The 25,504-nt window shown below is 41.0% G+C and overlaps 1 protein-coding gene across 4 annotated transcripts in view; it reads left to right on the top strand.

The window, feature by feature from the left end:
* The window catches only part of vps13a (vacuolar protein sorting 13 homolog A), a 405,759-nt gene that overhangs the window by 342,888 nt on the left and 37,367 nt on the right, over nt 1-25,504 (top strand). For 3 of the 4 annotated variants that reach the window (XM_080188886.1, XM_080188884.1, XM_080188883.1), the window contains 3 exons: nt 2,344-2,389; nt 2,467-2,590; nt 6,350-6,464. In XM_080188886.1, coding sequence (XP_080045012.1) covers nt 2,344-2,389; nt 2,467-2,590; nt 6,350-6,464 — 285 coding nt within the window. Of the gene's footprint in view, nt 1-2,343; nt 2,390-2,466; nt 2,591-6,349; nt 6,465-6,721; nt 7,558-25,504 lie in introns of those variants that run through there. The other variant, XM_080188885.1, reaches the window with a different exon arrangement.

Genomic DNA, 25,504 nt, shown 5'->3' with positions numbered 1-25,504 from the left:
TTACCTCTGCTGAGCTGTCTCCATTACTGGGGTTTGAACATTGACCAAGCATTCATAAAAGGATTCCATTTCATGGTTGTGTCAGCAAACTTTTCAGAAGCTTTTAGAGTCTTTTGAAGAGTTTAGCCATCCGCTCAAGCTTTAAATCAGGGAACCAGATCTCAGACTGCCATTAAATGGAACAATTAAGTCAGAACCAACACAGTTGGATCTGAATATCAATATTGTTCAATGCACAAAGTATCTGAAGACTTTACCACTTTCCTAATGCTGGTCAATTTAATGGTTACTCATCTATTAAGAACAAAGTCCTATCACAAATCACTGCATTGAAAATATATGTAGCTTATCATAATTCATCATGCGAAGTTGGCAACACCTTTCAAACCTTTCTGTGGAAAAGTTTTCAGCTCCAGACTGGGGCTCTACCATGGTTCACAACATCTTTCTCAACTGGTATGAACAACTTCACCTCCAGAAGGCAGCTTGAATCTATCAAAATTACAGACTGGGTCTGAAATGCTGTCCCTACTCATTGTCAATGGAACCAGCAAGGTCGGGACAGCTACATGCATGCTCGCTCTCCCACACTTTCTGGCAATAGGAATGGACATGTGATTCTTATAATCAGGTCCAATCCATCAAGTTGTTGCTAGCCCACCTCTGTCCAATAAGCCCTTGGTCTCCACTTGGAATGTGCAGTGGTTATTCCAGCAAAGCATTCATGGAAAAGCTCACGTGTGACAGGTAAATTGGTGAAGATTAGCACAAACATATTGGTGTCTCATGTTGTTTCTCTCACCAACTGATACAAATCTTGTTTTGATACTTACAATCAAGACACTCTTCTTGGACACACAATCCCTGATTCTGTGCTCTTGTCATCATCAATACTTCCTCCAATTAGTGTTCAGCATACAGTACTGATTCATCAGCTGACTCTAATGGTTACTTCACCTCTTCAACCCTTGACATTATACCACTGTGCAGCTAGCCATGTTAGGACTGTTCTGCGTGGAAGACATAGTGGCTTAAATGTGGGCCACTTTCTTATTTGACTGTTAGACAACTTTTCTTTCTCTGGCACAATTCTCCATATTTTAATAAAAAGGGCAGTGCAGGTCCACAGAGCTCAGTGCACCTTTGCTGTAATCATAGAATCCCTATAGCACCGTAAGAAGCCATTTGGCCTATTGAGACTGCACTGATTCTCCAGGCTCTATCCCCATAATCCCATGTATGTATACTGCTGATCTCCCTAACTTTCATATCTTTGGACACTAAGTGGTAATTTAGCATGGCCTAACTTACACATATTTGGACTGTGGGAGGAAATCAGAGCACCCCGAGTAAGCCCATGCAGATACAGGGTGAACATGCAAATGCTATACAATCACCCAAACCCAGAATTGAACTACTGTGCCACCTCACCACCCATACACGATGCAATCAAGTGGCCTGACCAGTTTTAACATTATCCTCTGTAGTGCTTTAGACAATTGAGAAGCTTGCTGGGGCAATTTAGAGAGTGGTTCAGAATTAATCTCGTTAGCATGGAACTGTAATGAAAGCACATTTTTTTCAATGAACCAGTAGGGTTTTTATGATAATGCAACAGCTTCAAGGTTTCCTTTTTACTGATTCCAAGTTCTTATGTGCAAATTTGTTGAAAGATTTAATTCAAAATTTCAAGCTGCTGTGGTGGGATTTAAGAACATAAGAACATAGGAGCAGGAGTAGGCCATCTAGCCCTTCGAGCCTGCCCCGCCATTCAATAAGATCATGGCTGATCTGTCGTGGCTCAGTTCCACTTTCCCGCCCTCTCCCCATAACCCTTAATCCCCTCTCTTATCAAGAACCCATCAACCCACTTCTTAAAAATATTTAGCGAGGCAGCCTCCACCACTTCAACAGGCAGGGAATTCCAGAGATTCACCACCCTTTGAGTGAAAAAGTTCCTCCTCAACTCCGTTCTAAACCGCCTCCCCCTTATCTTGAGGCTGTGCCCCCTAGTCCTACTGTCTTTTTTGAGCGGGAAGAGTCTCTCCACCTCTATCCTATCCATCCCATTCATCATCTTATACGTCTCAATGAGATCTCCCCTCATTCTTCTAAACTTTGAATGTGCATCCTTCCAGTTATTTGTCCAGATTTCCGGATTACTAGTTTAGTAAGTGCTGTAATACAGTCCCCTACTGCATAGATGGTTGCTGATTCTTTTGGTTGTTTCTCAAGATAGTTCAGATTTGTACACGTTAACTATATTATGCCATAATACTGTAATATTCAACAAAAAAGTTTGAAAATGTTATGTTATAATGGCATTTTTTAAAATCTTTTTAGGGCTTTGTGAGTGGAATCACAGGAATAGTGACAAAACCTATTAAAGGTAAAAAGAAATTATTGCGATTTATCACGTTTTATATGTTCATAATTATGGAAAACTAAAATATTTTAATTTTGTAGGTGCACAGAAGGAAGGTGCAGCTGGTTTCTTTAAAGGCATTGGCAAAGGCTTGGTTGGAGCAGTGGCAAGACCCACTGGAGGCATCATTGACCTGGCCAGCAGCACTTTTCAAGGGATAAAAAGGTAAAATATAAGGTGAAATCACATATAAATGGGAGAACTCTTCTCACGTCATGGGTCCTGACCATAGAACTGTGAGTGAGACGGAACTGCTTGTAAATGGGGCAGCTGACGATGAGCAATTACATAATGAGCAGCAATAAGATATATAAGGTGTGGACCACAGCTAATCAATCAGTGAGATAAGACACAAAGTCACCAGCCCAACGATACCTCGAAGGTCCAAATACAGTATTTGAATGTCAGTCAAATGGGCACCCACTCCCTGCAACATTTCAGAAGAAGATCAAAAGATCTTGCAGGAGCTGCATTCTGACTGAAATTTGAATGCATTGCAGTCACTAGTCTGACATATGGCTCCATCACACTTGCTCTGCCTTCAACCCACCACTATTACACTTGACCAACTATGATTCACCCTAGAGCTTGCACCATTACCATTGGTCATTTCTCTCTAACTGGAACCTTGACTTGCATCCATCATTCTTGAGTTGTCCTCTGTTACCCTCAACTCTCAAGACCTTATCATTGACCTGCACTGTATAACTCTTGATCTCACAACAATCATGCTTCATCTACCATCTGTAAATATTGACTTCGCTTGTGTAGCCTGGCTTCTTCCCTTTGTCACCCCCTATTCTCCATCCCTCTGTCAGCCACGCACATTTCCCCTTCGACAGCCAGCTCTTCCCTTCCCTCCATCGTCAGCCATGCCCCTTTTCCCTTGCCATCGTCCTCCCTCTGTTGTCAGCCATACCTGTTCCCCTTTCATAGCTAAAAGCCTGCACCAATGCCTAGTCTCCCCACTCAGCAAAGCTCCCCCTCCAAGAAAAGCAGCTCCTACTTGGTCCAAATACACCATAAAGACTAGTTTACCTGTTGCATGAATCCAATGGCATGTGTTTCCTGTTTGCTGCGTACCTAATTCCTAAAATACAGTTTAATCTGGTGAAGTTGTGTTTTAATGAGCATGCATGATATGCTAATTAAAAAAGGTTCCTGCCGTCAAAAACTTGTATTGTTCTCAATCTACCAATTTAATAAACAACTTGTTCAATTTATAGCATTGTTTCCTTCTCCCAGGAATTTCACAAGATTCCACCCCTCATTTCAAAAACATTGTGAATTCTTCACAATTTTCGAACCATTTTTGTCATGCCTTTGAACTTCAATCTTTTTCTCACCGTGATTAGGACTTGAGAGGGGATTGTGGCTCTTTTCACAAGCTATAAAGAAAATGTCATGCACAAAAATAAGTTAGCCTACAAAGGGGTTATGATTTTTTAAAATCTGATTTTAGAGAGGTGAAGGAATTGGGATTTGCTGTAACTGTTGGCCTTTTCACCCATCTATAAAACAGCTAGCCGATTTGCATTAGTATTTCTCTCACTTAAGTGTTTTCAGTCCACCTACTGAAAGATTTTAGAAATGTTAATGAAAGCATGTCTAAGAATCAGTATCCAGTTCAGGCCACAAAGGGGCACTATTGTTATATCCTTGGTACTACTGATCATGTAGTTAGATATTGGCAAGACAGTCACAGGGTACCAGGTTGTGCGTTGGTAATTCAGCCTGAGCAAGTGACAGAGAAGGGGATTGCATTGGTTGAAAGGTAATAGAATTTATAGAGCACTTCCTAAACCAAACTTGAATTTTGAAGCATTATGAAACATATCAGATATTCCCGGTGAAGGCCTTGGATTGTTTAATTTTTTACAACTGTTTTAAAGGAATGCTTTAATCCTTTTGTATGTTGTGATTTTTAGTACTAGACGTAAAGCAGGCTTTCAGGAAAGTTTAAATCAGAAGAAACGATAAGGGGAACAATTCTTCGGCCCCGCATGCGCAGATGCAAATCATACTATGAATGGAGGATGATGCCGACAAGTGGGGGCAGGGGGTCTTTACTAATGAGTAGGAGATCGGGAGTGGGGGTGGGAGGAGGCCTATAGAGTTATCTGGAGATCTGGTTGCCCTATTTAAAGGGTACCCCAATCTCAGAGGAACCAACCTGGCCAGCATCTTTAAGTATATGCATCTCTTTCCCAGCGGGAATCTCCCTAAGTCCCAAAAAAGTTATTAAGGCTGGTTTCTCCTGCTCCTTTGCCCTGCCATGACTATCTGTGAGAATGGAGAATTTGGCGCTCAGTCAAAACTCCATTCACAGCAGCAGATCTGAAGAATCCCAGCCGACGGCGAGGTCGAAGAATTCTGGCCTAAGTGTGGGTGGATTGTGATCTGGATTGTGCTGTCTCACTTGCTGGTAATTTCACTGCTTTTCATACTGAGGACAACACCTAGATTTTTTGGGAGAAATGCACCCTATATTTATTCATGTGCTACCTGGAAATGCAAATACGACTTAAAACACACATACCCTGATGCCGTGCGTGCGCACACACCACAAACCACCTTCCCACCCCCCACGCACATGGACTCTGAAGCACAAAGCATACCACTAAATTGTTAATAGAATAACAAGAAGCAAATCATGTAGTCAAATGGTTCCCTTAAGGTGCACAATTGCATTCCTGGATACATTCTTTTTTGTGGTTCTTTTTAGATGAATCTAAATTGAAAACCTCTGGATTTCCAAATGAGATTTGGTCAAGTTTCTGTAAAGGTGAATCTTTGCAGGTGAAAATGAATTAGTGCCTCTCATGCTGCCTGGGAAGACTGGTTATTATGCTGTGTTCTTTTCTGGTTGGATGAATGGCCCATTTTGTGTAACGGTTTCCAGATTGATCAGTCACTGCTTCGTTTTTGAAATAATAAGGTTCCTTATTTAAAGTTGGTTACGATTGTGTGACTATTTCTGTTGTCCACGTAAACATTTTGAAATTTGGAGGCACGACTACACAATGGGAGTTTAATGGTAGCTGTTCGCACCTGCTTGTGGTAAACTGATTTCTCTGCACATCTCTTTCTTCAGCTCACAGATGTTGTCTGGGAGGCAATTGGTTTTGAGTTTTGGCAACTACACAGACAATGGGACTGTAAATTTGACAAGTGATTTCTCTCCAACAGGCCTATTCAAGGGAGGGCAACCCATCCACTAATTTACAGTGAAAACTTTCTAGAGACTTGAGGTGGTACTTTGACAGAAATAACAATAGTCACCTAACTCTCGGTGGCCACCTTTGTAACATTATCTAATTTTTAAATTCAAGATTGTAAAGTCCACAAGACTATGGTACCCAATTCTCTGAAGAAGGTTAAGAGACATTCTGGCATGGGGGCCCATTAGAGCAGGGTTGGAGTGGTGCTACTTGTATCAGATCGGGGAGGGAGTGGAGAAGGAATAAAATTAAGGGAAAACACCATCCCCTCAGGATTCAACACTGGGTGGTGACTTCAAATACAGGACAGTTGTGTAAAATAAGGGATGGTTGGTTGCTGTGATATTGACTGCAGCCCGTATCTTGACAGTTAGGAATGTGATATCCTTGCTGGGCATGGCATTCTAATTTTTAATATGAATTGGCTTTATGATGTGTTTCACCATGACAGAAATTTATTAAAAAAGATGAGAATATTCATTAATTCTAGTATGTTCCATCAATTATTGAAGTTTCTGAAACAATTTTCGTGCTGGTTCACCAAGTGAAGCATTCAACATACTTACACTATTAGTAGTGTTCAATATTCATCCCTGCAAATTGCACTTTACATAGAATGAATGCTGCCAGCTGGAAATTATTATACACTAGGTTTTTTTCACATTTAGATGTACATTATTTAGATGTTTCCTTCTTTGGCTAGAGCTACAGAAACATCAGAAGATGTTGTGAGCCTTCGGCCACCTCGATTTATCCATGAAGATGGAGTAATTAGACCATATAGGTTGAGAGAAGGGATTGGCATGCAGATGTTACAGGTAATTGATTACACTTACTTGGCTCTATTTACTGTACAAGAGTATTTCTAATATTGAAAAATGAAATTTGTATTTTTTTTTACTTATGAGGATGTTTTAGAATGTTTCAGCAGTGCTTACTGTATGTACAATATGCACTCAGTATCACTGATAGGGTGATTATGTGCTTGAGTATTTTTCCAATGAAAGGTGGCACAGAAAACTGCAGTGAAACTAACCAGTTATTTTACTTCTTTCCTTCTTTACCACGCTTGCAGAAAGGAAAGGCCTGCAAAGAATGGAATAGGTTGACAATGACCATGCTGATGATTAATCTGATCAAATTGCTGTATACCATCAATGCATGCATTCATAACAGTCCAGTTGTCTACAGCCATCATCATAAGTGGTCTTGTTAGTGTCTTACTGTTCTATGATGTTTTTGTTTTTAGTTGAAAAGTTGCATACTGGAAAGTACATAGGGATAGACAGAAAAACGGACAGCATACCTGTATTCTTGAACATTTCGAACTAAGATACATGCAAGTTGCATACTGGAAAGTACATAGGGATAGACAGAAAAACGGACAGCATACCTGTATTCTTGAACATTTCGAACTAAAATACATGCAAGTTGCACAAATCAAAGAAGGCTGAGAAGAGAATTTTGCAAAACGTATCTTTAGAGTAGGACATGTTCTCTTAGCGTTTGTTTACTCTCACTTTTGCAGTTTTAATTTGGTTCATTCTCTTGCCTTCTTGTTGTTTCTAATTCTGTGTTAAGTGTTGCAGTTTGTATTTAATAAGAATTGCATGCAAAACTCCAGGTAATTGTACAATTGTGAAGATACTGTAATAAAATTTTTGTTCAATTTTTATAGTTCCATTCATGTCACTCAGCGTACTGCTTTGCCCTGTTCAACTTCTACATCTTTGCTTTCCAATTCACTCTAGTACTACAACTAATAAAATCATAACGTGCACAAAAATGGCTTTTTATAATTTCTGTTTAGACATATAATAAGCTATGAACCTGAAAATGTTTTAATACTCTAGTGTTGTTCTATAACTTTCTTACAAATTCACTACCTTTTGTGAAAGTGTGATCAATTTTTTAAAATATTATTCCATTACCTTGCAACATTGTTGCTATGAGGAAGTGCTCTACATAAAGTGAACTATAATTTCATATGAGCCTAGAAACTGATTTTGAGCCATTGAGTCCTGAAAACTGTGTATTGTGTTTTTTCCAGGGTTCTAAAACTTCTGTGTTAGGTGCCAAACTGGTTTGAACAATAAATTTGGCCATTTCAGGAGTTAAGGAAATTGGTAGGGGGTGACCTGGGAGATGTTGGTGGTAGAAGGAACAGATGAGGAATTGATGTTGACAACACTACAACAGCCATGAATGAATCTCACTGTGATGGATCGCTGTGGAGTGATTTTGTTTTAAAAAAAGCATTGATGAATTTCTTTTACTCTGTTACTTTCACGTAAGGAAGAGTTTTGAAAATAACTGAAAAATATCAAATTTTATCACTTCCTCAGTAGCAATGGCAAAAATGTTAACATTTGTGAAATATTGCTTTCCTAATTTTTAGAATAATTTTAAGTATGATTTGACATATCACTTATATAACACCTTTTAACCAAATAAAACTTATACTCTAGTCTCATGTTTTAAGTGACCTAGTTACGGATAAAAGATAATGGGTTGAACTTTTCCAGAGTGGCCACTCTGCTCTTCCTCCCTTAGCTGAACTTTTTTCCAATCCTAATTTCCGACTCAGGCTAGGCAGTGTCATACATCCCCGAGGCCTAGCATCAAGTGAAGCTTAGTTAGGTATAAGGAGATCATGCCCCTTTTTTAATGGCACCAGCTGCTATAAATCAAGTAAGTTAAAGGTCCAGTTAGTTTAAAGGTCCTTCACAGACCAGGGAAATGGTGCATGTATAAGGTAAGTGGGTAAGATTTGTGGGGTTGGATCAGGCCTCCAGGGAGTTGGGGTGGGGGTAGTGTCATGTTGGACCTCTGGAAAGATGTGGGCTGGGGGAGTCAGATTTGGGTCAGGTCTTAAAAGGGGGATTAGATCAGGCCAAGCCTTGGTGGGAAGAGGGCAGCAGAAATCCAAGAGTATTTAAGTGGCACTTCACCCCAAACAAATAAGAAATAATCTTGTTTGATCATGTTGTATGAACATTTAAATTAATCCAAGTTTTTATTTGGACTCTGGAATGCGCTGCCTGAAAAGTTAATGAAAGCAATTTCAACAGTAACTTCGAAATGGGATTTGGATATATACCTGGAATGAAAAATGTGCTAAACGATGGGGAAAGTGTTGCAAAGTGGAACTAATGGGATAGTTATTTCACAGGACTGAGTGGCTTCCTTTGCTGTACCATTCATTCTCAGATGATCTGTCTTAGCACAGAACCATTTGGATCCCAAACTTGCAAGTAGCAGATACTTGAGGAAAACCAGATTTTAAGTGGCTAGTCAGCAAAAACTATTAACGAGAAAATCATTTGATGCATTCTCTGACACAGGAATGCTCTCTAGCATATTGATTGAAATCAGTTGCTCTAGAGAGCAATTAGCTGTCTTTATCCAAAAGGTACTGTTAAATGAACATTATATAACAGACAAGAATTTGGCAGCGTCAATTCAGGTGGAAAAAAAACTGGTGTGGAACTGTCCAGCTCCACTGACCAATTTTCACTCTACATCTTGGTCACTTTTAATTACCAAAAAAATGAGTTGGCTTGGTTTGTGCCATCACTCTGGCGAAACAGGACTCTTGGAGCTGGGAACAAGCACCGCTGAGATCTGGGTGCTGTTCTTAAAGAGCACCCCAATAATTGAAGAAAATGATCCCCCCCACGCACATACACCACTGAAGTATCTGTGACCTTTCCCAATAATACCCCTCGGCTCTCTTCCATTCCCTTGCCAACCTGGCAATGCCAACTTGTGCTGGGGGAATTGCCAGAGCACTGCCTGGCCATGCCCCTCTCCTGTGCTGGCTCGAGAAATCTTTGCATCCCCAGGGCGATCCCCACCACAGGTTCACGTCTGGTTGACCTTGTTGTGAATCTCACTGATGTTACATAAGTCTAGTGAGGAAATTAGGAATGAATGGAAATTAGGTTCTCGTTTATTATGAATGTGAACCTTGTTACATCAGTGAGGGGAGGCCAAAATTGGAAACTGCAATCTCACCGACAATATTTATGATTTCTTGGTTTTGCTAGTTCTTGAGAGCTCACTAGCAATTTTATGGATAGAGGGTGCTGCCTTAAGATCTTACATAACCTTATTCAGTAGTTACTGAGCTATTGCTCATGCTTCTCTTGTGTCCTATTCAACTGTTCTCCTAGCACTGAGCGATAGCGCTCTCCAGTCTGAGTCAGAAATTCGTGGGATCATGACTTGCTTGAGAAGCTGATACTCACTTCAACAATGTTGAAGTGTAGCACTGTTGGAGATACTGTGACAGGCCCATTTGTTACCCCAAGTGGACACAAAAAAAATGAAAGTAGGGCAGACAGTTCTGCCTAACGTCTTAACCAATATTTATTTTCAAGCCTATCTCACAGAAACAGATTATCTAGTCATTGCCGTAACTCCAGCATCAAAAAGTATCCTTTTATACCTTTTTTTCCATTTCCTGTGTTGAGGTGCCATAGTAGTATTGTTGCTGGATGACTAATCCAGAGACTCAATATATTACTCTGGAGACCCAGCTTTGAATCTCACCATGGCAGATAGTGGAATTTGAATTCATTCAATAAAAATCTGGAATTAAAAGTCTGATTATGACAATTAAACCATCTGGTTCACTAATATCCTTTATAAAAGGAAAGTTGCTGTCATTACCTGGCCTGTGTTACATGTGATTCCAGACCAGGTAAGGACAGCAAATGCTCTCTGAAGAAGCTTAAATGGCTGAGTAAGCCAACCAGTTATATCAAACTATTAGGTTGATGAGGAATTAAACCAGATGGACCACCTGACATTGACTTAGGCATGGGAAGTGCCGAGGACAAACTCAATCCTGTCGACCACGTAAAGCCTTCCTTCAACTTCTGGGGACTTGTGCCAAAATTGGGAGTGCTGTTCCACAGCCAAGTTGAGCAATAGCATTACAGTCATACTCACAGAATCGTACCTTACAAATAATGTTCCAAACGCCACTATCACCATCCCTGGATATGGACTGTCCCACCAGCAGGACATGCCCAACTGTAGTTGCAGAGCAGTGATATATACTTGGGAGAGAGTTGTCCTCCACATTGGCGCAGGACTCCATGAGGTTTCATTCTAACAGGTGAAACATGGACAAAAGAACATCCTGCATCAAATAATGCACCCCCCACCCACACACATATAGCTACACACACACATATAGCTATACACACAGTTCTGCCCATCACCAAGAGTGGCAGAGTAGCAGCAATACTGACTGAGCTGGCCGATTCCTGAAGGACTCATTTGCTAGATTGGGCCTGCAGAAGATAGTGAAGGAACAAACATCACTAATCTAAATGCTGCAGACCATGACATATGACGTTATCAGTGGGAGGCACCACTGCATAATCTCCATCTTCACATTGAGGATACCCTTCATCATGTGTGCCACTGCCACCTTGCTAAATGGGATAGACTTTGAACAGATCTAGCAACTCGAGACTGGGCATTCATGGGGTGCAGTGGGTCATCAGCTGTAGCAGAATTGGACTCAACCTCAATCTGCTCAGTCTACCATTGTCATCAAACCAGAGGATCAACCTTGGCTCAATGAAGATTACATGAGAACATTCCAGGAATAACAGGCGTACCTAAAAATGGCGTGAAGTGACAACCCAGGACTACTTGTGTGCCAAATAGTATAAGAAGCATGCAATAGAGCAAAGCAATCCTACAATCAATGGATCAGATCTAATTTCTGCAGTTCTGCCACATCAGTTGTAAATAGTAATGGACAAGTAACAACTCACTGGAGGAGAAAGCTAACAAATATCCCAATCCTCAATTATGGGGGAGCCTAGCACACCAGTGCAAAAGTTAAGACTGAAACATTTGCAACCATCTTCAGCCAGAAATTCCAATCGGCTGATCTACCTCAGCTGCCTCCAAGGTCCTGCATCTCAGATGCAATTCAATTTGATTCGCTCCACGTAATGTCAGGAAATGGCTGGGGACACTGGATATTGCAAAGGTTATGAGCCTTGACATTCTGGTAACAATACTGGAGACTTCTGATCCAGAATGTGCTATGCCCCTTGCCAAGATGTTCCAGTACAGCCACAACAGTGGCTATGGGGAATGGGGATCTACTTGGCAATGGGGAAAATTGCCCTGATGTATCCTCTGTACAAAAGGCAGGATGAATCCAAAATTACTGCCCCAACAGTCTACTCTTAATCAGTAAATTGATGAGAGGAGTCATCAACAGAACTGTCAAGCAGCTGTTGCTTATCAATAACCTGCACACTGCTGCTTAGTTTGGGTTCCACTGGGCTATCTCAGCTTCTGTCCTCTTTATAGCCTTGGTTTAAACATGGACAAAACAGCTGCATTCCAGAGATGAGTGAAAATGAGCACCCTTGATATCAAGGCACAGCACTGATAAGTGTGACATCAAGGAGCCCGAGCAAAATGGAATTAATGGGAATCGAGGCAAAATGCTCCACAGTTTGGATTCGCACCTAGCACAAAAGATGTTATGGTTGTTAGTGGTCAATCATCTCAGTTCCAGGATATTACTGCAAGAGTTCTTCTGGTAGTGTTCTAAGCCCAATCATCTTCAGCTGTTTTGTTACTGACCTTCCTTCCAGTATAAGGTCAGGAGTGGGATGATTGCATGATGTTCAGCATCATTCACAACACATCTGATACTAAAGTAGCCATGTCCAAATGCAACAAGACCTGAACAATATGCAGGCTTGAGTTAACACGTGGTAAATAACATCCATGCCACAAAACCAATCTCCAACAAGAGAAAACTCAATCATCGTTTCTTGACATTCAGTGGCATTACTGTCACTGAGTTCCCCATTATTAACACCCTGGAGGATACCATTGACCAGAAACTGAATTGGACAAGCCGTATCAATAGTGTGGCTACAAGATCAGGACAGAGGTTGGAGCCTGCAGCAAGTAAATCACTTTTTGACTCACCATCACCACTTTCTCAAGGGCATTTAGAAATGGACAACAAATGCTAGCCTAACGTGCAATGCCCATGTTCCTTAAATGAATGCTTAAACAATGGATGCACGTATTCTCTCACTCACTCTCACTCCACTCACTCCACTCACTCCACTCACTCCACTCACTCCACTCACTCCACTCACTCCCGTCAGTCTGTTCTCTTGCACTCTGTTGCTCATATCTTTGGCTTGACTTTTTGTTTGATTACGTCTCATACAAAATGCCTTAATTGGAATATTTTGTGATGCTAAAGGTGCTATTTAAATTCAAATTGCTGTCTTTCTTTCTCTCATATCTATCTCCATCTTTCAAATTTGGTATGTGCTTGTTCCTTTCAAACTTTGTTCCCAATGTCCATCAGAAAAAGGCAATTGCAGAAATCATAAATCGTTTTGCTGAACAATAAGATCTGTTGCTGGCAATAGATGTTTACATTGAGATGACAGAAGCAGAGATTGAACCTAATCAAAGAAGGTTGGGATTAATGGACGAAAGTTTTATGAAATGTACTGTGTCATTGTGAAAACTCTTTTTTATTCATTCGTGGGATGTTGGGTGTGATTGGCAAAAAACTAGCTGCCCCTCAGCATTTGCCATCGAGAAGATGGTGACCTATCTTGAACCGCTATTATCAGTTTGGTGAAAGTAGCCCACAGTGCTAAAAGGCATGCAATTCCATGATTTTGACCTAGTGATAATGAGGGAATGGTGGCACTGTGATTAGCACTGCTGTCTCTCATTGCCAGGGACCAGAGTTTGACTCTGGTCTTGATTAATTGTGCGGAGTTTGCACGTTTTCCCTGTGTCTATGCAGGTCTCCTCCAGATACTCTGGTTTCCTTCCATAGTCTAGAGATGTGCAGGTTGGGTGGATTGGCCTGCTAAATTGCCCCTTAGTGTTCAAAGGTGTGTAGGTTTAGATGGATTAGCCATAGTCAATGCACAAGTTTACGGGGGGTAGGGCAGGAAGGTGGACCTGGCTCTCTCGGTGATTTGGTGCAGACTTGATGGGCTGAATATGGGTTGAATGGCAGACTTGTTGCACTGTAGGAATTTTATGGTTCTATATTTCAAAGTTAGGATGGTATATGACTTAGAGGAGAACTTGTTTTCCCATGCTATCTGCTGTCCTTGACTTTCTAGTCATTTGATGTCACAGGTTCAGGAAGTGCTGTCAATGAAGCATTGGGGGGGTTGCTGTGCTGAATCTTGCAGATGCTGCATAATGCAGCCGTAGTGGTGGAGACAGTAAATGTTTCAATGATGGAAGGGGCGCCAATCAAGTTTTGTTCTGGACGTTGTGGAATTTTATCAGTATTGTTGGAGCTGCACTCGTCCAAGTAGGTAGTGAGACTTTCATCACACTCCTAATATGTGCTTTGCAGATGGTGGGGAGGCTTTGAGGAGTCAGGAGGTGTGTCACTTGCTACAGAATACTCGGCCTCTGATTTATTCTTGTAATTGCAGTATTTATCTGGCTGGACCAGTTAAGTTTCCTGTCATTAGTGAGCCATGAGGCTTTGATGGGGAAATCAGTGCTGGTGATGCCATTGTTGTCAAGGGGAGTTGGTTATACTTCCTCATTGGAGCTGGTCAGTGCCTAGTTTTTGTGTGGCACCTACCAGCACATGCTTCAATGTTGCTCAGTTCTTGCTGCATACGAGCAGTGATTGCTTCATTATCTTAGGAGTTGCGAATGGTGTTGAATATTATGTAGTTTTCAGCAAACATCCCCACTTAAATAAATAAACTTATTTTATGATGGAGGTCATTGACACTTATGAAGATGGTTGGATCTCGAATGCTGCCTTGAGAAGTTCCGTTGGCAATGTCTGTGATGATTGGTTCCAACAACTAGAACCATCTTCCTTTGGGCGAAGGATGACTTCAACCAGTGGAGAGATTTTCCCCGATGCCCACTGACTTTAAGGCTCCTTGATGTTTCAATGTAAAGGGGAGTCATTCCCACCTCATCTCTGGAATTGGGCTCTTATGTCCATGTTTGGTCTAAGCTGAAATACAGCCAGTGATCCTGGTAAAACTCAAAACTGAGCATCAGTATGCAGGTTATTGGCAACTAAGGTTTTCTAGATGGCATTGTTAATTAAGCAGATGATTAAAAGTAGGCTGATTATTTTGTTTCTAAGTCATTTCAGGAGGTCAGAAACTGCATTATTTAAATGGGTTTGTACTGATTACTTCAATTGGAAGTGTATTAAATAATGAGGAAAGTGACAATAGAGGCTTTAAACGGTTTGGTGGAAAGAAATTTATTTTGGAAAGGTGCAAAGTGATGCATTTTAATAGGAAGAATGATGAAAGACGATAAGTCTTTTAAATGGGATGCAAGAACAGAAAGATCTAGAAGTTAATTATACAGAAATCTTTGAAGGTGCTGGGTAGATTAGCAAAACAGTTAATAAAGAATATGGAATCCTGGGCTTTACAATTAAGGAATAAATGGGCTCCATCTGCTTCTCTTTCTAAACTTATATGAATCGCTAGTTTGGCCCCAGCTAGAGAATTATGTCCAATTCTAAGTGCCACACTTCAGAAAGGTTGTGAAGATTTTGCAGCAGGTCCAAAAAATATTTACTAGACTAGTTCAGGGATAAGGGGTTATAGTTACTTGAAAAGACTGGAGAAACAGGGATCATTCTCCTCACAACAGTAAAGACTATGAGGAGATTTACTAGCGCTTTTTTAAGATTATGAAAGGTTTTGATCAAACCAATGTTGAGAAAATGTTTCCAGCAATGAAAGAGTTGATAACCAGAGGGCACAAATTTAATATTATTGGTAAAGAACCTGAAAAAAATTAGAAAAGGCTGTTTAAATACTTGAAGGAGAAAAAATTGCAGGAATATGGGGAAAGGGTAAGGATGTGGAAGCTACTGGACTGCTCTTTGAAAAAGCCAGAGCAGACTTGGCCTTTTTCTGTGCTTTATTTTCTATGATAGGATTTGAAATAAAATTAATATTTTAACTATCACAAGCATGTGTAAAATTTGATAAAGATGTTGCCTCACTGTGATATTGAATGATTTGACATGGGCATCGTTTTTATGTTAGCTGTGGTTTAGTTAAAGAACAAAGAAAATTACAGCACAGGAACGAGCCCTTCAGCCCTCGAAGCCTGTGCCAACCATGTTGCCTGAGTGAACTAAAACCCCCTACCCTTCCAGGGATATACCTCTATTCCCATCCTATTCACGGATTTGTCAAGGCACCCCTTAAAAGTCACTACCTTATCTGTTTCCACTATCTCCCCTGGCATCAAGTTGCAGGCACCCACTACATATGTAAAAAATCTGCCTTGTATATCTCCTTTTAAACCATGCACCTCGCACCTTAAACCTGAGACCCCTAGTAATTGACTCTTCCACCCTGGGAAAAAGTTTCTGATTATCCAATCTGTCCATGCCTCTCAAAATCTTGTAGACTTCTGTCAGGTGACCCTCAACCTCCGTCATTCTAGTGAAAACAAACCAAGTTTCTCCAACCCCTCCTCATAGCTAATGCCCTCTACACCAAGCAACATGCTGGTAAATCTTTCCTGTACCCTCTCCAAAGCCTCCACATCCTTCTGGCAGTGTGACAACCAGAATTGAACACTACATTCCAAGTACGGCCTAACTAAGGTTCTGTAAAGCTGCAACATGACTTGCCAATTTTTAAACTCAATGCCTCGGCCAATGAAGACAAGCATGCGGTATGTCTTCTCGACTACCTTCTCCACCTGCATTGCCACTTCCAGTGACCTATGTACCTGTACACCCAGATCCCTTTGCCTATCAATACTCTTAAGGGTTCTGCCATTTACTGTATATTTCCTTTCTGTATTAGACCTTCCAAAATGCATTACCTCACATTTGCCCGAATTAAACTCCATCTGCCATCTCTCCGCCCAAGTCTCCAACCGATCTATATCCTGCTGTATTCTTTGATGGTCCTCATTGCTATCCGCAAATCCACCAACCTTTGTGTTGTCTGCAAAATTACTAAGCAAACCAGTTACATTTTCCTCCAAATAGCAAAGGTCCCAACACTGATCCTTGAGAAACACCACTCGTCACAGCCCTCCATTCAGAAATGTACCTTTCCACTGCTACCCGAGCCAGTTTTGTACCCACCTTGCCAGTTCATCTCTGATCCCATCTGACTTCACCTTCTGCATCAGTCTGCAATGAGGGACCTTATCAAAGGCCTTACTGAAGTCTGTGTAGATAACATCCACTGCCCTACTCTCATCAATCGTCTTCGTCACTTCCTCAAAAAACTCGATCAAGTTCGTGAGAAATGACCTCTCCTTCATGTTGCCTCTCACTAATATGTCCCATTTTTTGCAAGTGGGAATAAATCCTGTCTCAAAGAATCCTCTCCAATAATTTCCCTACCACTGATGTAAGGCTCACCAGCCTGTAACTACCTGGATTATTCTTGCTATCCTTCTTCTTAAACAAAGGAACAACATTGGCTATTCTTCAATCCTCTGGAACCTCTCCTGTAGCCAGTGAGAATACAAAGATTTCTCTCAAGGCCCCAGCAATTTCCTCACTTGCCTTTCTCAGTATTCTGGGGTATATCCCATCAGGCCTTGGGGGCTTGTCTACCTAATGTTTCTCAAGAACCCCAATACCATCACCTTTTTGATCTCAGCATGGCTCAAACTATCTACACACCCTTTCCCAGACTCATCATCCACAAAGTCCTTCTCTTTGGTGAATACTGTCGCAAAGTACTCATTTAACCTCACCCATTTCCTCTGGCTCCATACATAGATTCCCTCCCTTGCCCTTGAGTGGGCTAACCCTCTCCCTAGCTACCCTCTTGTTCTTTACATATGTATAAAAAGTCTTGGGATTTTCCTTAATCCTGCTGGCCATTGCTTTTTTGTGACCCTTTTTACCCTTGCACCTTGTTTAAGTTTCTTTGCTATTTTCCTTGTATTCCACACTTGCTGCATGTGTTCCCAGCCTCTTAGCTTTGATGAATGCTTCCTTTTTGTAATTGACTAGGCTCTCAATATCTCTCGGTATCCGAGGTTCCCAAAATTTGCCATACTTATCCTTCACACTTACAGGAATGTGTCGGTCCTGAATCCTTATCAACTTACACTTGAAAGCCCCCCACATTGTCAGATGTTGATTTGTCCTCAAACATCTGCCCCCCAATCTACATTCTTCAATTCCTTCCTAATATTGTTGTAATCAGCCTTCCCCCAATTTAGTAACTTGAGAACTATACTTACCTTTGTGCATCAGTACCTTAAAGCTTACTGAATTGTGGTCACTGTTCCTGAATTGCTCCCCTACTGAAACATCGACCACTTGATACACCTCTTGTCTTTAAATAAGTCAGTTGTAGATTCAAGCTTTATCTAGGCCCTGAACACATACATCTAGATATACCAGTGAGTACTAAAAGAGGGCTACACTGTTGTAGGTGCAACTTCTCTCTCAGGTAGACATGGCACTAGTTTTAAAAAGACCAAGATAGTTATATCCAATATTGTGGCCAATATTTATTCGTCAATCCACATTACAAAAATAGATTATCTGATCACTATCACATTATCTTTGTGGGAACTTGCTGCATGCTGATTGGTTGATGCATTTCCTATATTACAACAATGACTACACTTGAAACAAAAGTATTGTATTGGCTGGAAAGTGCTTTGCCACGTCTTGTAGTTATGGAAGGTGCTATACAAATATATGTTTGCCTTTTTCCTTTTAAAGTTAAAGGAAAATTCTGATGATTTTTTTCTCTGTCATGGGTTTCAGTGTTAGGACTTCATTATTGTTAGAATTGTGTTATTAATTAGAGCAGTAGAATTGATTCACAGCATTATTGTACTGGAGTTTCTTGATTATTGAAGAAATTAATTTTGACTTTTTTTACTTGCACTGGGCTGTTGATATAATACATTAAATACTTAAAACTGTGGCTCAGCATACTATATATTGGATGTCATTTAAACTTATCTGACTGAAGAGTTTTTTTTTGCATGTATAAAATCCCATTGTTTACTTAGTCTTTCATTGACACGTTTGGAAAAATGAAGATTAGTTCATCAAAGAAATTGTTACAACAGACAATATAAAAGCACATTTTAATTAAATCTCTGATTCAGTTTATGAAAAGCGGAACTGTAACATGTATTTGATAGTTTCGGTAGAGGTTTTTACATATAATGTCGCATCTCATTCATGAGAGTATTTCCAGATGTGTTCAGAACTACATTCTGTTTAAATACACCAGTAGCAGATGTTTTATAACTGAAATTAATAATGAGCTCCTTAACCCTGATATTAATTGTTAGCATTGCAATTTCATCAAAGTGGAGTTGGCAAAGATTCTTGCTTAGTTTGCTTGCTAACACCTGTCGTGAAGCCCAAGCAAATAATATTTCTTCCTCTTAATCCTTGTTTTGTCTGTAGTTATTTTGATAACTGCCTTTTCAACAATCAAGTGCATTAAAGTATTTTTTCATCGTGCTGAAATAAGATTTATAATTAACACGTGCCTTAAACTGGGTGTACAGTTACAATTTCAAAGTCATGGATGACAGAAAATTGGAGCTCTAGAGATGTATGAAGGGGATAGTGATTTGACTTCCAGAGGTATTAGACAGGCTAGTGGAATGTGTGAATGAAATTTAATACAGAAGTTCAAAATGAACCTTTCTAATCATAAGAACAAGGAGAGACAATGTAAAATAAATGGTATAACTGCACAACAGGATGCAAAAACTGAGAACTGAGGGTGACGATTCATGAAGGGAAAGTCATTTTTGACGAATTTACTGGATTTTTATGAAGATGTAACGAGTGCAGTTGACAGAAAGGAACTGGTGGATGTGGTGGTTTTAGATTTCCAGAAGGCGTTCGATAAGGTGCCTCACAAAAGGTTGCTGCAGAAGGTTAGGGTACACGGAGTTGGGGGTTAAGTGTTAGCGTGGATTGGGGATTGGCTATCTAACAGGAAGCAGAGAGTTGGAATAAATGGGTGCTTTTCTGGTTGGCAGTTGGTGACTAGTGGCATGCCGCAGGGATTGGTGCTGGGGCCTCAACTGTTCACCATATACATAGATGATCTGGAGGAGGCGACCGAATGTAGGGTGACAAAGTTTGCTGTTGACACAAAGATGAGTGGGAAAGCGAATTGCATGAAGGACACGGGAAGTCTGCAGAGAGATTTGGATAGGCTAAGTGAGTGGGCAAGGATCTGGCAGACGGTGTATAACGTTGGCAAGTGTAGGTTATCCACTTTGGAAGGAATAATAGTAAATGGACTATTATTTAAATGGTGAAAAATTACAATATGCTAAAGTGCAGAGGGACCTGGGGGTCCTTGTGCATGAATCACAAAACGTCAGTTTGCAGGTGATCAAGAAGGCAAATGGAATGTTGGCCTTTATCGTGAGGGGGACAGAGTATAAAAGCAGGGAGGTCATACTGCAATTGTACTGGTGAGGCCGCAACTAGAGTACTGTGTGCAATTTTGGTCCCCTTATTTGCGAAAGGATATGTTGGCCTTGGAGGGAATGCAGAGAAGGTTCACCAGGTTAATACTGAAGTTGAGGAGGTTGGCTTATGAGGAGAGATTGAGTAGATTGGATTTGTGCTCGTTGAGTTTAGAAGGCTGAAGGGGGATCTTATAAAGACATATAAGATAATGAAGGGGCTAGACAGGATAGAGGCAGAGAGATTGTTTCCACTTAGAAAGGAAACAAGAACCAGAGGACACAGCCTCAAAATAAGGGGGAGTCAATTTAGAACAGAGTTGAGGAGGAACTTCTTCTCTCAGGGTAGAGAATCTTTGGAATTCTCTGCTCATTGAAGCAGTAGAGGCTACCTTGTTAAATGTGTTTAAGTCACAGGTAGATAGATTTCTGATCAATAAGGGAATTAAGGGTTATGGGGAACAGGTGGGTAAGTGGAACTGAACCACTATCAGATCAGCCATGATCTTATTGAATGGCGGGGCAGGCTTGAGGGGCTAGATGGCCTACTCCTGCTCCTATTTCTTATGTTCTTATGTATGTGTGCAAGTTATTGAAGATGGTAGGGTAGTTTGAGGAAGTGGCTAATCAGGCATACATGATCCTAAGTTTTATAAAATAACAGAATAGAGACCTATAATTAAAAAATCTATTCCCCCCCCTCCCCCACCCCGAGGAAAATTACCATGTTGTCCCTCACACTGTCCTTTATTGGTTTCAAAACCTGGAGGTAGGCTCCTAATTGAGTTGTTCTGACTAAAAACAACGAGAAGGCCCACAAATGGATTGCAAGCCAGAAATGGTCCCAACATCCAAAAAAAAGTCTGTAAAATTTAGTCCATTAAATCAAATACAGTATGGTTGCTCTGGTTCAGGTAAATGTTGAAAATGTTATTGCACTATTCAAAGGAAGAGCTGGAAAAGCTTTCTATCTTGTGGTGGGTTAAACATTGAAAAAAACAGTTGTCTGCTCGTTTAGCCTCCAGTTTGTGGAACTTGATGTACAAAACTACAAAACAATAATGCAATGTTTACTTGTGTAACACTAAAGTTCAAATTAATTATTATGTGAAATGCTTTGAGTACTAGACATGCTGCATTATGTAGTGCAAGTTGGTCTTTTTCTTCAGACTCTACTTGAGCATTGTTATGGAATATCTTGTTTGTGAGTTTACTAAAACCATTTACATTGCTGTTCTTACCTCATTACAGTTCATTGGTAAAAATAAATAACATAGCATTCTATAGCACTCTGATCCATACATTACATTGTGTTTTATTTTAGATGTTTTGATTTGAATCATTTTATTCTGATTATTTTCTATCTAGAGAGGGTTATAATTAAAGTAGAGATGTAATTTGAAACAAAATTTGGAGATTGAATTTGTGTTATCAAGTTGAGAAACCTCTGCTGGACTTGAATATTTATTCTACTTTTAACACCCAAGTATTGTTGAATATTCCAATTAAGCATTGCCCAATTTGAACATCTCAGGTGATTGTAATGTTTGCTTCCACTACCTCTCATCAAAATATGGGCTTCATACAAAGTGAAGCTGCCTAATTGATTAGATTGTTACATACTTTTGCTATTATGGTAATGACTCACTGTGCTAACACCAGACAGCACAATGCAGTATCCTCAGTGTGAAAATGGGACATGGTTGCCAAAAGCATGAGAGAATTAGGGCTTTGAATTAACATCTCAAAAAAAGATGGCGTCTCTGACACTGTAATACTCTACTGGAATACTGACGTAGATTTTTGCAATTGAAATCGACAACCTTCTAACTCACTGGGAGTGGGATTCTCCCATGTCCCTGCTGGCAGGTTCAATGGTGGGTGGGCAGAGTAGGGACAGGGGCATTATTGTAGAAGGCCTAAAACTCTGTTTTATACTAGCGTGAATTTCCCATGAGATCTTCTGCTGGTGTCTGCCATGGCAGATCGGGAAACCCATTGGAAGCCAGCATGAAACTGATTTGTATCCTGTTGATGGGTGCAGGTAAGACCCAATGGAATTTTTCTCTGCCACCCCCATGCCTGATTCTCCACGTTGCCTGTGAGAAAACACACAGGTGAAAAACACATCTGGAACAACATGGCATGCAGGTACGTGGACTCAGCTGAACAATACCTAGGGATACCTTGAGTTTGGGATGGCAGCCACAAGCAACTCTGGACCACAGTAGGCTGATGGAACATCTACAGATGGATCTTCCAGCTTTAGTGTCATCGTGGAAGTCCATCTACCAGCCTCAGAATGTTCCTGGAGATTTGTTTTCATTTCAAGAGGGGCCATCATTTATCTGCAATAGTAGGTCAGTGATGAGTACCTTTTCAATATGGCACCTAGATAAAGTGGCAGACTGCGCACCATCAGCCCTGCTCTTTCACGGGAATATGATGCAAAATGTTCAGTTGCATACCTTCTACAATAATGCCCCTACCCCCACTCTGCCTACCCACATTGAACCTGCCAGATGATGTGGTGTATTTTCCTGCTAGCCTTCACAGTGGGAAACACTTAACATTCCTGCCATCGCCATGTGACTTCGTACCTGCCATGTGACTTCTTCCCCTGATGGAAGAATCTGCCCCAGTTGAACTACAACTGTTGCAGTGATTATTCAGACCAAAACTGTCATGAATAAACTGCATCACAGGATAAGGTCAAGTGGATTGTTCCTGCCAGCTTGGTCAATGGCAGTACTATAGAGCCACACTTGATAATGAAGATTGAAGTCTTCACATCCAAATTACAATCTTATTCCTTGTTTCAGTCAATGATGACTCCTAGTAGTATTCAGTGCAAAGGAATTCTGTTTTAACACCTAAGAAAGGGTATTACTGGTAATTAGCAGGAGGTTTTGTTGCCTCTGTTTGACCTAAAGCTAAAAGAACTAATAGAATGTGGTCAATATGAAGAATTCCTGAGTAACTTAGCTACCTCTTCAACTATACAACACCGTGCCCCTATGTCAGCTCAGTGTATCCTGCCAGTGGAACAGGACATTCCCAGGGATGATGATGAAAGGAATGACTCTGTGAATACGATTTTGTCAGACTGGAGTTTGATTATTCTGTGGGATAGTTCTCCTAACTTTGGTAATGCTCCCAGAAGATAGCGAGGTGACTTTTCAGGGTCCATTGAACTGGTATGCCTTCATCACATCTTGATTTGTTGCTTAGGTTGAAACCAAGTGCTTAATATAATTGATTAGTTTGCTGGATCACTTTGGAGGGTAGCTGAGAGACAACTAAGAGTTTGGTACTCAGCAGACATACATTAGTTGAGGAAAGAAGCTTTTTTAAAGACATTAATGAACTTGCTTATTTGTAAACATAATTTGACAGCTTTATGGTCCTCACTTTTTATTTAATTCATTTATGAAACAAGTGTGTTGACCAGCATTTATTGCCCATCCCTAATTTCCCTTGCAAAGGTGGTGGTGAGCTGCCACCTAAACTGCTGGAGTCCCTGAGGTGTAGTTACACTCAGGTGCTGTTAGGAAGTGAGTTCCAGGATTTTGACCCAGCAATAGCAGAGGAACGTCAACATATTTCCAAGTCAGGATGGTGAGTAAAAGGGAATCTTCAGGTCATGGTGTTCTCAAGTACCTGCTGCACTTGTCCTTCTAGATAGTAATGGCCATAGGTTTGGAAGATGCTGCTTAAGGCGCCTTGGTGAGTTCTGCAGTGCATCTTGTAGATGGTACACATGGCTGCCACTGTTCATTGTTGGTGGAGGGATTAAACCTTTGTAGAAGAGGTAGCAATCAAGCAGGCCACTTTGGCCTGGGTGGGGTTAAACTTCTTAAATGTTGTTGAAGTTACATTCATCCAGGCAAGAGGAGAATACTCCAAAATATTCCTGACATGTGCCTTATGGATGGTGGACAGGCTTCAGAAAGTCAGGAGGTGAGTTACTTGCCACAGGAGTCCTGCCCTTTGACCTGCATTGGTAGCCACAGTACTTGTATGACTAATCCAGTTCCATTTCTGGTCAATGATAACTCATTCTCTCTTGTCGGAGATAGTCATTGTCTGACACTTTGTTGTGAGAGTGTTACTTGCCACTTCTCAGCTCAAGCCTGGATTTTATTCAGGTTTTGCTGCATTTGGAAATGGACTGCTTCAGTATTTGAGGAGTCACAAATGATACTGAAATTATCAGCTAATGTCCCTACTTCAGACTTCAAACCTCAGACCTTATGATGGAAGAAAGATGGTTGGGTCTAGGACATTATCCTGAGGAACTCCTGCAGTGATGTCCTGAAGCTGAGATGTTTGACCTCTAAACACTATGATCATCTTCCTTTGTGCTAGGTGTGACCCCAAGGGGAGGGTTTTCCCCCGATTCCCATTGACCCCAATTTTGCTAGGGTTCCTTGGTGCCATACTTGGTGATGTGCTGCTTGGATGTCAAGGTCAGTCGCTGTCACCTCAACTCTGGAATTAAACTCTTTGTCCATGTTTGAACCAAGGCTGTAATGAGGTCAGGAGCTGTATCCAAAGCCTTTAGCAGTTTGTTGATGTCATATGAAGTGAATTGAATTGGCTGTAGATTGACATCTATGATGCTGAGGACCTCCCAGAGGAGGTCAAGATGGATCATCCACTTGACACTTTGCTTCAACCTTATCTTTTGCACTGATATGCTGGGTTCCTCCATCATTGAGGATGGGAATATTTGTGCAGCTTCCTCCTCTACTGAGTTCAATTGTCTGCCATCACCACCATTCATGGCTGGATGTGGTAGAACTGCAGGTCTTAGATCTGTTGGTTGTGGAATCACTTGGCTCTGTCCACTGTTTGTTGCATATACTGTTTGGCACGTATGTTGTCCTGTTTTGTTGCTTCACCAGGTTAACATCTTATTTTAGGTATGCCTGAGTTGCTCCTGGCATGCCTTCCTGGAGTCGACACTGAACCAGGATTGATCCCCTGGCGTAGTGGTAATAGTAGAGTCAGGGATATGTCAGGCTATGAAGTTACAGATTGTAGTTGGGTACAATTCTGTTGCTGCTGATGGTCCACAGTACCTCATGGATGCCCAGTCTTGAGTTGCTAGATCTGTTTGAAGTCTATCCCATTTAGCACAGTGGTCGGGTATCGTCAGTGTGATGATAGGACTTCGTCTCCACAAGGACAATGCAGTGGTCACTCCTACCCCGTACTGTCAAGGATAGATGCATCTGTGACAGGTAGGTTGTTGAGGATAGGGTCATAGAATCACATAATCCCTACAGTGCAAAAGGAGGCCATTTGGCCCATTGAGCCTGCACTGACTGCAATCCCACCCAGGCCCTATTTCTGTAACCCCACACATTTAACTTGC

Source organism: Carcharhinus amblyrhynchos, chromosome 5, assembly GCF_965287045.1.
Source record: "Carcharhinus amblyrhynchos chromosome 5, sCarAmb.v2.hapA, whole genome shotgun sequence".
Classification (NCBI taxonomy): Eukaryota; Metazoa; Chordata; class Chondrichthyes; order Carcharhiniformes; family Carcharhinidae; genus Carcharhinus; species Carcharhinus amblyrhynchos.
Note: the sequence above shows the minus strand (reverse complement) of the source record. Positions and strands in the feature narration are given on the sequence as shown.